Source organism: Zonotrichia albicollis, chromosome 4, assembly GCF_047830755.1.
Source record: "Zonotrichia albicollis isolate bZonAlb1 chromosome 4, bZonAlb1.hap1, whole genome shotgun sequence".
NCBI classification, from domain to species: domain Eukaryota; kingdom Metazoa; phylum Chordata; class Aves; order Passeriformes; family Passerellidae; genus Zonotrichia; species Zonotrichia albicollis.
Genome location: NC_133822.1, coordinates 50,476,604 through 50,490,344, shown reverse-complemented (window position 1 = coordinate 50,490,344; position 13,741 = coordinate 50,476,604). Strand labels below are relative to the sequence as shown.

Sequence of the window (13,741 nt, the reverse complement as noted above, 5' to 3'; positions counted from 1 at the left end):
GGTTCATTAAGACCAAGAACACACAGAGCTGCTCAGAAACTGCAGAAGCATAACGTGGGGAGCTGAAACAACACTTACAGACAAAACTGCAGCGATAGCTTTGATCATTCAGCATGGGCAGGCAAAGCACAAGAAAGCAAGAGAAAAAGGCATTTGGTGCTACAGATCCTCTTACCGTGCTCTGGGCCCTTCAGTGCTAGCCGTGTCTGGTGGTGGGGAAGGATCTCCAGTTTGACATTATCAGTTGCATTAGCCAAAAACTGCGTTGCTTCCGCCAGTGTACAGTACTCCATGCTGGTGCCATCAATGGACAGAATATGGTCTCCTACATGTAATGCACCACATCTATACAAAAGGGGAAAAACTTGGTATGATCAGGTATGCTATTTGCTTGCACAATGAGTTTTTCTGCCTTCAAACTGGTCATGACAACTATGAACATGTTCTTTTTTTCGAGAGACATTTGTGTTTTGTAGGCACTGTCACTGGTCAGACTTTAACTCTATTAGTACAAACCTTAAAAACAATTCCGTTAATACAGTATATGCCAAGACATCACTCACAGAACTGCAAACTGCAATGGGGTAGCTGACTCTAAAATATATGTGAATGGCAGCAGGATAAAATGAGAAGAGCTTAAGGAGACTCGAATAACTTGGTCACATATCCCTCACACAAGCACCCAGTTCATCATTTTTTGAGTTATAATTCAAACATTTATTAGTACAAAAGCTGTAAATGATGATGAAATTATGCAGTAGTCAAACAAATAATGAAACCAGGGCTAGCATGGTGACTCTAGGAGTGGGGTGGGGAGGGGGCTATCTGCTAAATTTTGCTGCACTCAAGAGACTGGCTACTGGATGAGTTGAGAAATGCAAACACAGCAGTCAGCATCCCGACGTACCAGTCAAGTGGACAGCTCCTTTAATTGGTTACCCCCTGCGAAATGGGAAAAAACAGAGGGAGAAAATTAAAGCATCCTGCACCATTGAACTGGAGAACACCCCTGGATCAATGGCCGTCACTCTCAAAGTTTCTACTGTAGGGAAAAGCCCACAGAGGAGCTGTAGACTCACTGCTACAAGTGGGTGCTACCAAAAGCACCGTTGCCAAAGAGGAGTTACAAGGTAGGGTGACTGGGGACATGCAGGAAGAATTTGCTGCTGAAACGTAATATTTAAAAAAAATTTAAATAGAGATATGAATATAGAAATATCTTGTATATGTATAAACACACACACACATACACACACACACACACATCTCCCAGGAAAGATCCCACAACTTTGTTGCAGGGGATCAGACCACTGGGGAAAAATATCTAGCTATAATTTTAATGGTTTAAATGGTTTTATTTGAAGGTTTAAATGAAGTGGAAATATTACAGCAAAACAATTTAAAAATACAGAAGCCAGTCTTCCTTATACTTCACTTGTATTCAAAATATCAGTAGAAGAATCCACACATAAGGAGTTCCATTTCACTGTGCCACAAGATTGAGTGATATATCCTAAAAGAACACTCCAAGGTTGCAAAGCCTCAAAATTTACTTCCCTTGACAGCTGTTCCATATGGTGGGCTTACTTCAAGAATTCCAGTGGGTAATGTTTATTTTTTTAAAATCCTGATCTCTGCCACAGTGTTACATTTAACAGCCAGACTCCTGTGCTGCACAGTGCAAGCAGCCAGTCACGTACTACGGGGGCTGGCTTATGTCACCGAATACTGCACGGATGAGCTAAAATAGATGGAAGCCTTGGACTCAGCCCTCTGGAACAGCCAGCTGACAAAGTGCTAATTTTAAGACATGCAACCTTGAGAGGACCTGGTTCAGTCGATTTTCTCAACAAAGGGAAGGGTTCCTTTAAAACCAGACCAAATAGAAAAAGAAGTAAAATGGATGCATGGACCTGCAGTGTCAGTCCTCTGTCACACTCACCTGTCTGCAATACTTGCAGATTTGATTTTGTCTATGACAATGACCTGTTTGTTGCAGCACATCGAGGTAGATAGTGCGACCCCAAGAGCAGCACCAGGAGTTTTGGCAACTTCAACTAGCAGTGGCCCAGAAGCTGTTGCTACTGAATCTGTTAAAATTAGACAACAAAAGATCAGTATTATACCAATGTGGTACTTTTGCCATTTTCATGTTTCCCCACATAAAATCTCCATGGCAATTCTATTCCTCTGACCAGATAACATGCCACTTTAAGAAATACTGGAATAGCATAATTCAAGGAGTCAATAACCAGCTCTTGATGCTGAAAATTATAAAAGCAAGAGAAAGTTTCTGAATCTGGGATATCTGAAAGTTTCAGAGTATGTTAGAATCAGAGATGGAACAGATGAGGGAAACAGGGTGTGTTAGTGAATCATTCTCTTGAACAACTGAAGATAAACATTACCTGGAATTCAAACAGACATGCTGAAAAAACAGAATTAATTTAAAAAGTCGAAAATTATCTGAAAAAAATGAACCAGTGAATAGGTTATAGAAGGAAGGGAAACTGATTTTCACAAACTAAGATGAAGGTCTGTAGATAGCAGCTCTAATAATCAAATGAAGATAAAGAAAGGGTCTACAAGAAATCCTTCACAAAAGAAAGGCCAAAATGGTGAAAGTGCAGGAGGCGTGACACCTATACACAGTAGAAGTTAAAGCAAAATATATGTGAGGAAGTTCAGAAGAGTCTTTTAGCATCCTTCCACTGGATAAAATACTGCCTTACAACAGGACATAGACAGTAAGTGATCAACACTGAATAAAGAAAACAGGAAAATAAGTTGGAGCAACAGTCATGATTGATGACTGTGGTGAGAAACTGCCCTAGAGAACAAGTGCTAGACACAACAGAGCAAAAAGAGAGCAGACTTCTTCCTAAATGCCAAAACAAAGCAGGCAGGGATCAGGGTGAAGTACATTCTGGAGACTGGCTGAAAACTCCTACTAACCAATACCCATTGATCAATAACTCAGTGCAGTAAGATACAGTAAGAGATGATGTCCTTTAAGGATATTAAAAGACTGAGACAAACAAAGTGCTATCAGAAACCCTGGGAGGTGCTTACAGTCAAAGTAAGAAAAAACTGAATAAATGAAGACTTATGTCGGATCAAAGTTACCAAATGTCCTGTCAGCAAGCAGGAGAGATTGGTATTCACAACAGACTGGAACCAGCTGTGAGGACACAAAGACAACAGTCAATTGTGATGTGTCTCAGAAGACACTAAGATTGAAGCTGTGAAAGAGCTGCAGCTGGGCTTCCAAGTATGGAGGAGAGGACAGATATAAGATACTCCACTCAGTCTTAAATCTAAAAAAATAGTAAAAAATGTAATACTGGCACAGAATTAACAGTAAAACTGTATTAGGATACAAAACTAACAATCTATATAATAATAAAAGAAATTGAATGAGAGGATGATGAACACAGTGAAGGTGCGCTTCCTCATTAGAGTGTAATGTAGGTAAACTGCATATAGAAATGGAAAAAAGGTTGGATAGAATAACATACAATACCAGAAAAGTGTCAGTTGATTATTATAGAACTCCTTTTCCCCCCACAACTTGAAATAATTTTTAGATTCTTGCTGGTTTTCTTTTTTTTTCAAGTTCAAAATCTGAGGATTTGAAGGCAAGATTCAGCAATTTTGAAAGCTGTCATTAAATCTGAGTTAACAATTTCTGTACACAAATAGGGTTGAATTTTTAAAGGCTCAACCTTCACAGGCACTACAAAATAAGCTGTTCCACAAACTTGAACTGATGTTTAAATTCGGAGCTAAAAGAATAGAGTCCACCCAATAGCACTTCTGCCTGGAGCTTCAAGCACTAAGTAGCTTTAAAGCTGGATGAACTGCCCTCAGCAGTCTTTGTCTTACTAACTAGTTACTAACTTACCTGTCTTTCTCTTACTAACTAAAGAAGGAGTTTATCACAATAAAATTCCTCTCTTAGATGACTTGGTTAAAGGTCTAAGTAAGGCAGGATTCATGCAGTGCCTTGCAAACAGCCAAATAAACATGTGCAGCAGAGCAGAATTTAAGTATTCCTTATTCCCATTCCTACACTGAGAAGCAATTATTTTCATCTTGAACATTACAGTGGTTTCTGGAGCTACACACAAGTTCCACATTTACAAATATATGAGAAGAAGACTCAAACAATTTTTGCCATCTGTACCTTGACAAAGGTTTTAACTCATACTGATCCAGAAAATGGCAAAGCCCTACTTGCACAAGTTCTTTCTGCAATGGCTGCCTTGAGGAGAGGAAACTGAATGCAAATATCTGTTGAGAATGTGTAAATCTTTCAAGATGCTGGTCCTTTTTCCAGTTACTTGGGAAACTGCATAAGCACAAGCAGCTTATGCCCGAGTGTTATTTCCCAGGTGCCTGTTGAAATGCACGGGGACACAAACCAAGGCAGACAGGATGAATAAATAAGATAACTACATTAGAGGAACCAGAAGAGAAGAAATGGAGTGTGTCTAACAGTGGAAAAGAAGCACAAGGAAGAGAAAAAAGGCAATAATCAAGCACACATTCTCTGACAGAGAAGAATTAGTTTTTCATGCTGAAGTAAAGCGTGGATATGAAAAATGAATCATACAGGTATAAATTATTCATGTGTGAAGATGTTCCAGTCATTAAGATATTTACACCATGACTGAAGCACTTACACACTATGTTGATTTATTGACTATGTAATTACATAAGATACTGATGAATACACTGATGAATATTTGTGTGAAAGGCACTCTAGATTTTTGATTTTGTTAATAATTTTTCTCATTTTAGAGTATTGCATCTCAATCACTACAAGAGGCTTGATTAAAACCTCCCAGAGGATGCAGCATTGCTTTCTGCATGCTAATACAACTACACGCCACACACCTTTTTTATTTGACAGCTTAAATCACGGAAAACAAGGGGTTTTATTCTGGATATAATTTAATGATATGTCAATATACTATATTTAGTATAGTATAAATAATATGTAGTGTAGTATTTAGAAATGTTTTTAAAATAAAATGAGTAGTGTTACCAACCTCCTCTGCCTCAAAAGATAATCACAAATCATTTTGAAAATTGAAAAGTGTAATTTTAACCTGATAAAGACATCACATTACATGCGTTTCTTTATATCCTCAAAAATGTATATATCTGTTAATCCTTACTGATCCTCATGGTATCTGAAATCCAGGTCAACAACTGGTGGGTGGTAGAGGACAAAAAACACTAGGATTCCCACAGTGGGGAAACCAGAAAGTGAGCTGCTGTGTTAGGCAGCAGAGGATCTACATGTGAAACAGTACCTTTAACTGCCCTAGAGAGGGAAAAGCTTCAGTCATAGCTTGTGATCAATAATGACACTAAATTCACAGGAAACCAACCTTTTTAGTCTATGATGCCTTTCTTTTCCTTTCCAAAGCCTTCCTGTACTTAAAACTGGGAAGTACAGCTACTGAGCTTGCTCCTGTGGGAACACTGAGCTCTGCTGCTACTACCTGTGCTCTGCAGCCTCTCACTTCTCAACTGCAAGGTTTGGGCTGCTCTTTTATTTTTTCAGAGTCATGGCAAAACAAGGTACAAATAATTTTTTTGAGCAGCTTAAAAGATCTTGACAACAGAGGAAGGATGTCAAAATAGATTTTGTCTCTAAAGAGCCAGCTGGACCAATTGAAACACACAGCTTCAGAAGACTGCTATTGACCTCTCCTGGATGCTGCTGTACTTCATAGAAATGATGTGACAAACAAGTGGATATCTTACTATCTCACACTAATTTTCCAAGCTTCTTCTCTATTAGGTGTTCACAGACTAACCAGGTTTTCACCTTAAAACTGTGTATAGCAGGTCCCTGCAGCCTTCTCTGTTGTGATTCTCTAACTGACAGTAGTAAAAAAAATCTAGCAAGGTGCTGGTTCAGACCAGAAAAAATGCATAGGTCCTCAAACCTTGTAGTTCTTGCAACACAAAGTTTTAACACTTTTGTAGCAGTACCTTCACAGATTTAAATGTGTCTCACTTATGTTAAAAACAGAAGACAGTATTTTACAGAAATAGTTTTTCTTGATTGAAGAAGTGTGCTCTTCTACCCCTCACACCTTTTCTTGTTCCCTTTATACAAAATCTTTGCAGCCCACAGATAGCAAGTATGGCTGGACTTGCTGATTTTAGATGTCTTTTCCAACCATAAAGATTCTATGATTCTAAGCAAAGCAATCTCTCCCTCAGGTAGGAGCTCCCTTTTCTCCATTCAGTTCTTGTCAGCACACCTGAGACTTTATGTTCTTTCTCCTTTTCTGTAATCCTAATTTTTATACCCGGTGCCTGCATGTCTCATGTTCAGACTAGTGGATTAGAGATGCATATCTTAGTGAAGTTAAGGAAGATTGTTGAGAAGTGGAAAAAAACCTGAAATTTTGACACTCTTGCCTTTAAGAGCAAAACGTTGGAACACTTACAGAAAGATTGAAGAAATCAGTTTCAATCGCCCATTACTCCCAAATGCCTTAGACTACATTCTTGCTTTCCTCTGCTCTCTTTGTTCTTTTTCCAATTCACAAAAATCAATGAATCTTTTCCAGTACCTGCTCAGCAATCATGTATGTGACAGCTCTGATGTATAAGGGACAGCACTGACTGCTCCCCAAAGAAGCTGTTGAGTAAACTCTCATAGATGGACACTCACAAATCCTTAAATGCAGAAACGCACAAGCCTTTCCTCGAACTTGCTTTCTTTAACAAAACCCAACAGAATGTAGGGGAACTATGCGTTTGCAGAGTGTACATAAGCCAGTGTGAGCTCCAGAAAGGGTCCAATACAAAACAAGGGTCCAATACAAAACACTCCATCGCAGCGAAAGTTTGAGACATCCCAACAAGCGACTGTCAGCACTCAGCACACAAGCAGAAGGTACTTAAAAGCAGCAGTGATGAAACTGATGTGTAAAGCACAGAATAAGCAACCAAATCTGTGCCTTTATTTGGTATCTTAGTGTCAGTTGAGAATAACATACAAGGTTGGTTGCCCAGAGAAGCTGCAGAATGTTTTAAAGAAATACAAGTGCTTGGCTTTTTCCCCTGCCTTACCTGAAAAAAAAAAAAAAAAAAAAGTAGGAGAAACTCTTTTCTACATATGCACCTATTTAGCAGGTTGCCCAGAGAAATAGTGGATGCCTCATCCCTGGCAGTGTTCAAGACCAGGTTGGATGGGGCTCTGAGCAACCTTGTCTAATGGAAGGTGTCCCGGCCCATGGCACAGGGGCTAGAACTGGATGATCTTTAAAGTCCTTTCCAACCTAAATCATTCTATGATTGACAGAATAATCAATGGTGAGGAAAGCACAGTAGATGTGGTTGTGCCAGTCCAGAATCAGTGTGCTAGGGATTAGCCTCCCTGTTTTCTGTGTTAAGAAACTAGAGCTGAAATGTTAAAAGCTTTTTGCTTTTTGTAACAGAAATGGATGAAAATACCACACACTTACCACCATGAGTTCTGAGTATTTGCCCCTGCTTAGGGAAGCTAGATTGCTGAAATGCAAAAATCAAAGCTGATACAAATCTTACACGGCACTTGAAATCCACAGCTAGCTGTTCAAACTTGAGACCAGATAACCAACCCAAATTACAGGCAGGACTTCTAACAGGCTTGATGAATTTAATTTCTAAGATGTGTGGTTTTAGCAGTGACGCTCTCCATACAGACCATTTTGCAAGGTCCCTTACAGTACTGCTCAGCTGACAGCAGAGCAATGTGAAAGCACTCAGGGACTCTGTGTGCATTCACATCCACTTTTCTTCATTCACCCACAGACTATTCATTACTGCCAGACAGTATCTTAAACTACACTTAACGTATCTTGTCATTCTCTGTGTGGTTTTTGTATTCTTAAGGAGTATTTCTTTTACGTGAATACCAGCCTAAGCCCCCCATTTTTTGGTATCCATTAAAACATTTTCTCCGTAAGACTGACACACTTAAAGTTGTCCCAGCTCCTCACAGTTTGGTGCAAGACTGCATTCCTAGCTGTGTGAGGCTCATAGTCCTCTGTCATACTGTGGCTCCCCTATGTCCCTTTTCATGTTTTCCTGAGATTGCCATAGAGATAGTCAACTTGTCTGTCTTTTCCATGATCTCATGCAAAACAAAAACTACAACTAGAAATGTGTGTGCAAGAGAGAGATCTGCTGCAAGTAGAGAAGCTTTTCTCTGCTTTTCTCCTTCCTTTCTGCTTCTGATACCTTTCTTCTTTTCTTTTTCCAGGTTTCACCAAGTCACAGATAAAAAGAGCTGACATAACCCCACTTTTGCCCCTGTTCTTCATCTACATCATAAAGCACTTAGGCTACTTTGCTACCATTTACAATTTCTTTTGTAGGGGCATTTTCATTTACTCATTTTTTTTACATGAATTGGATGGCCAACCAAGTCTCTTACAGAGATCTGAGTGATGGTTATTTAAATACTGATTTTTTTGTGCGGAGGTGGGGGCATGGGAGGTCACTTATTTATGTAATACACTTTCCTTGTACCGCAAAGATTGTTTGATCTCTATTTTGTGAAGAAAGGAAATAATTACATATTTTTAAAGATGATCTATTCAATCAAGAAATTGAGATTGGGATCATGGGTCAATGGTTTCAAGAGGGAATGCAGCAGCAAGGAAGAGAGGCAGGAATAAGACTTCTGCAGTGTTTAAAGGGCACAGGAACAACATTCAAGATGCCCTACAGCTGGGTAGCACCATTATCACTCATTCAGAGTAATATTATTTGATTCCTCATACATTTGTGGCTAAAGGTCATAAATGTACCAAACACAGAGCATGATTCACGGTGCTGGCTTTGGTACCCTGTTCTACTAACATTGCATAATGTTTGCACCCTGGCTTTGTTCATGCTTCATTTAGCAGAGTAACCTTTTACTCATCGCAGATCTTATGGGCAAAATAAAATCAATGACAGCTAGCAAGCTCTAAAAGGGATTTCTGGAAAGCTAAGAAAGCTGTGAAACTGTTGGAGTAGGTCCAATGGAGGGCCATGAAGCTGCTTAGAGTGCTGGAGCACCTTTGCTGGAGGATGGGCTGAGAGAACTGGGGAAGAGAAGGCTCTGGGAAGACCTCATTGCTGCCTTGCAGTACTTGAAGGACCTTATAAAAAAGATGGAGAATGACCTCTTGCATGGGTAGATAGTGACAGAACAAGGTGGAACAGTTTTAAACTGAAAGAGAGGAGATTTAGTTTAGCTGTTAGGAGGAAACTCTTTACCAGAAGGTGGTAAAGCACAGGTACAGGTTGCCTGGAGAAGCTGTGCATGCCCCATTCCTGGGGGCATTCAAGGCCAGGTTTGACTGAGCCCTAGGCAACAAGATCTAGCGGCATCCCTGCCTGTGGCAGAGGGACTGGAACTAGATGATATTTAAGGTCTCTTCCAACCCAAACTATTCCATGATTCTATAAAACAGAGTAAGCTGACAACATATTATGAGTAATATTTGTAGAGAAAGAAAAGCAGTTTTTAATAATAGAACCACTATTTAAAAATTAAATATTGTTCTTGTTCGAAGTGTCAGTCTCCAAGGCCGAACTTACAATCTATAATACAATATATGTGCTCCTTGCATTCCATTGATTTTGGGGTATTGTGTGTTACAGACAGGCTGTAGAATGAGCAACAGCTGTTATAATTTTACCTGAACTAGAACCAGAGAGGCAAAACCAGCACCAAAAATAGATAAATAAAATAGTGTGTTTTCCTTTATATGCAAGTAACAGGGCACCACTGGAACTGCTGGTCTACTTAAAGAAAGATCACAGAGTTCACAGGAAAAAACTCCATTAATTGCTGCTAAGGAAAAAAGCCACCAATGGCATTTTATACTCTCTCACCTTTAGAATAATCAAATTTCAAAAATGATAAATAGGAATAATAGCAAGAGGATGCCAGCAGAATGATGCCAGCAAAATCAGAGACCTCTCAACCTCAGAATGGAAAATGGAGACATTATTCTCTAAACAAATGTGCCACCTATTATCCTGTCTATCCACAAGCAATTTAATATTCTTGTCAACTGACTGGCACAGTCTTTCAATTTTCCTCTTGTTGCCTAATTCCTGCAGCTCATTTATATGCTTCTAATTTAGCCACCTTCTTCAAATCAAAAGCTTAGGAGCTGCTTTTACCAATTTCATACTTTGCAACCTTAGCCCCACCATCCTTCTCAGCTAAAAAATATCACTAACTAGTTGAAGAACCATCTCTGCCTTAAAAATGCTCCCAGACTGTGGATATGGACATGTCCAAAATCAGTTTGGGACTTTCATGTTCAGACCATAAAAACCTGCCTAAACAACTTCAGCTCAAAATACTTTCCCCAGTTCTCAGGATGCTGCTTCCTCATACTAACTGTTTCAAGCTCACACTTTTACTAGGCCTCTTCCCTGCTCAAAGCTGTATAAAATCCCAATCTCTTGATTTACCTCTCTTTTTCTTTACACGTGCCTTGTTAATCTAAACTGCAATCTGTCTATTGCACAATTTACAACACAAAAGCAACTTGGTAGATGATGCCTGTACAGAGAATCCAGGATCTGCCTCTTTGAGGACAGTCTGAGTTTATTATTGTAAATAAGCCCAGGCACTAAAACTTTCTGCCTTTGTTACCTTGAGAAAGAATACCACACCGAAAATTCACATGGCACTTAAAGAACTATTAGGAACTCAAAATCTCTATCCCTGATGGCAGCACATGGTTTCAGAACTTGGGAGCTTACAAGTACACCTTTATGGTTAGTTTGGCAACCTGAGCCTCAAATAGCACCTTTCCATTGAAGGATGGCTCCTGAAAACTGTCCTGAAACACTATATAGCATTAGATTGATTGTGAAATGTTTGCAGAAATCAGCAGTAATGGAATTCTTCCTGCATTTCATTCCAGGAATGGAACTTACAAATAATTATTTTTAAAAACCATCTTCCAAAATGAGACAGACACTGAAAATGTGCAAATAATAAGTCCTCTGCTGAGGCCCTACAATACAAAACACTAATTAGCACAAATGCTCTCAAAGAACCATTGAATCACGGAATGGTTTGAGTTGGGAGGGACCTTAAAAACCATTTAGTCCCGATCCCCTTCCATAAAGCAGGGTCACTCTCCACTAGACCAAGTTACAGAAAGTCCAATCCAGTCCAATCTGGTCTTGCAAACTTTCAGTTATGGAATATTCAAAACTTCTCAGGGCCTGATAGACAGATACATATGTCCAAAAGAACTTCCTGTACTTATTTTCTCCTCCAAGTAGGACAGAAAATAAAATGCACAAGAACTTTGGTATCTTCAAAACTCTACATCTCTTGCATGATTGTCTGTTTAATCACAACAAATAGAACAAATAAGGGCAACACAATCTGCACCTCAGCCTTCAAACTAAGATACAGCTGGTGTGCTGAATTTTATGTCAGCCAACCTTGAAAGCATGTCCATAAGTACACACCATAGATAATACAAAGAGCTGCAGTACCCATCAATTATGCCTATTTGACACAATGCCCCCAAGTTCCATCTAATGGGAACACTAATAATTAGAATGGGATTGGATTCTCTTCAAAAGTCTACAGAGCACAAAGCCCGTCACTCTGTCACTTCATAGATGGGAGCAAGCACTGTGAACAGCCAAGCACCCAACCTTTGCCATTGAGCTGACAGTGCCCATCAATCCAAGTCTCCATCAGACAGGACATCTCAGACAGCACCAAAAACTTCAGAGCAAAGGTGTGCCATGGCTACTTTGGACACCTGGGTAAGTCAATGCTGTGTTAGTGAGAACCTCAGCTGCCCCTGTCTCTCTGCCACGGCGATGGAGCTGAAGCCCTGGAAGCAGCAGAGCCACATAGGCAAGATGCTGAGGCTGTGACAGCTGCTCGCTCCTGCCTGTCAACAGGAAGAGTGACCCAAGTACAGCCCCATTCCCATGTGGCTGACCTGCCTGGTGTATGCGAGCTGCAGGACTGGACCTTGCTCAGGGCTCCTCTGTACTCAAACATAACAACTTATACATTCATGGTTACTTACTATTTACATGTGTTAGTGACCTCTGAACACAAGATAATTGCAGTCTCTGCCTTGGAAAGCTGACCTTGGGTGTGCTTCTGCTAACATTGACATCAGTTGATTTGGTTTGGTTCAACAGGCAGGACTTTAAGACTAGTCTAAAACTCCTCTGCAAGGCCTATCAGGTAACTATGAACCAGAAGAAAAGAAAAATTAAACTGCACCTTGCTGTTCATAACAGAAAATATTACTTTCTAATCCTTCAAATATGTACTATTGCTACGACTTTTTCACCTGAAACTTTGGTCTGTTAAATAATCTGTGCTCTAGTACAGATTAAATTTAAAATAATTACTGCATCGGCACAGAAACATTATAAAAGGCTACCATGCAGAAAGTTGAGGCCGAGATCTGACCTGGAGGTTTTTGCACTAAGGAAAAGAAGTTTTTCTGCTCTTAGGGGTTGCACAAACTTTGGCATGTTTGAGTCAGACAAAAATGAGTCAGTAAACAAGTTTATTTACTCCTCTCTCTTTCTGCTTCGGTACTGCCTCAGCAGCAGTTCAGCAAAAACATTTCAAAGAAACAGAGAAAGTAGTTTAGGTAAATTGCCCTTAAATCCAACACAGAAACCATGGTCCTAAACATAAACTCTTTCAAACCTCATTGCAAAAATAATCTAGAATTGCTTATATATTTCCAGCCTTTCCCTTCCCAGTACTTGTTTCAAAGAATATAGGAAGAGTACTACTGGGAGCATTCACACATTTAAAGTAAAAGAAAGCTTCTATATCCCCTGTTCTCTGCAGCATACATTTCCAGCAAAACCAATTCCCCATATTTCTGCTCCCAAATTCCCAGTTAAGCAATAACCTCTAGAAACTCAAGTGGCCCATAACTGTTATAGCCATACAATGAGAAGGGCACTCTATCATCTGCTATCTCAGCAGACAGCCTGCCAGCTTGCTGCCAGGGTCACCTTTGGCAAGGTTCCCATGTGGCTCCTCCTTTGCTGCAGGACAAGACATTTACCTCCTGCCAGAGCAGCTCCTGCTGCCAGCCTCCGAGGGGCTCCAGGTCCTCTCATGCAAGTCTGGTGACTTGTTTCTTTTTGAAGATGATCCATTGCTCATATTTATAATTAAGCAATTACTGAATTTATGTAAAGGAGAAACTGTGAAAAGCTTTTTTCATTTGTGTTTCTTTTCGGTCTGTTTCTTTGGGTTTGGTTGTTCTTTTTCTTTTACCAGTGAAATCCACCCAAATTTACCTAAGGTCTCTGTAAAGACCTTGAAAAATTAGAGGTCACAGTGTTCAGAAAAAGGCTATTCCAAACAACACTGCTGAGCTGACCATAACAGAAAAACTGTGCTTATGCAAGGTGTAAAAAAACCCAAATGAGAAGTTGATTAAAATCTGCAGAATATCAGTATAAATCATCATAAAAATACACGTATACCAATAAAGATCAGAAGCGTCTGTTTACAAACAGAATGACATTAAATGGAAAATATTACAGTCACCATGTGGGCACAAAGCACTTCAAACCTAATGATCCCCAGAATGAATATTGCCTGGATGTACTTATTTTTACCTTCCCTCTTTAATTAAATAAGCACATATACTTCCTTCTTCAAGAGCCTCATATGGAAGGTAGACAGTGAATATTTAATGAG

At 39.7% G+C, this 13,741-nt stretch overlaps 1 protein-coding gene across 12 annotated transcripts in view; it reads right to left on the bottom strand.

Annotated features, from left to right (window-relative positions):
• Positions 1-13,741, bottom strand: part of GRIP1 (glutamate receptor interacting protein 1) — a 305,895-nt gene that overhangs the window by 46,668 nt on the left and 245,486 nt on the right. For all 12 annotated transcript variants that reach the window (XM_026797175.2, XM_026797183.2, XM_074539768.1 and 9 more), the window contains 2 exons: positions 1,943-2,090; positions 176-345 (listed from right to left, as the gene is read on the bottom strand). In XM_026797175.2, the coding sequence (XP_026652976.2) occupies positions 176-345; positions 1,943-2,090 (318 nt within the window). The remainder of the gene's footprint in view (positions 1-175; positions 346-1,942; positions 2,091-13,741) is intronic.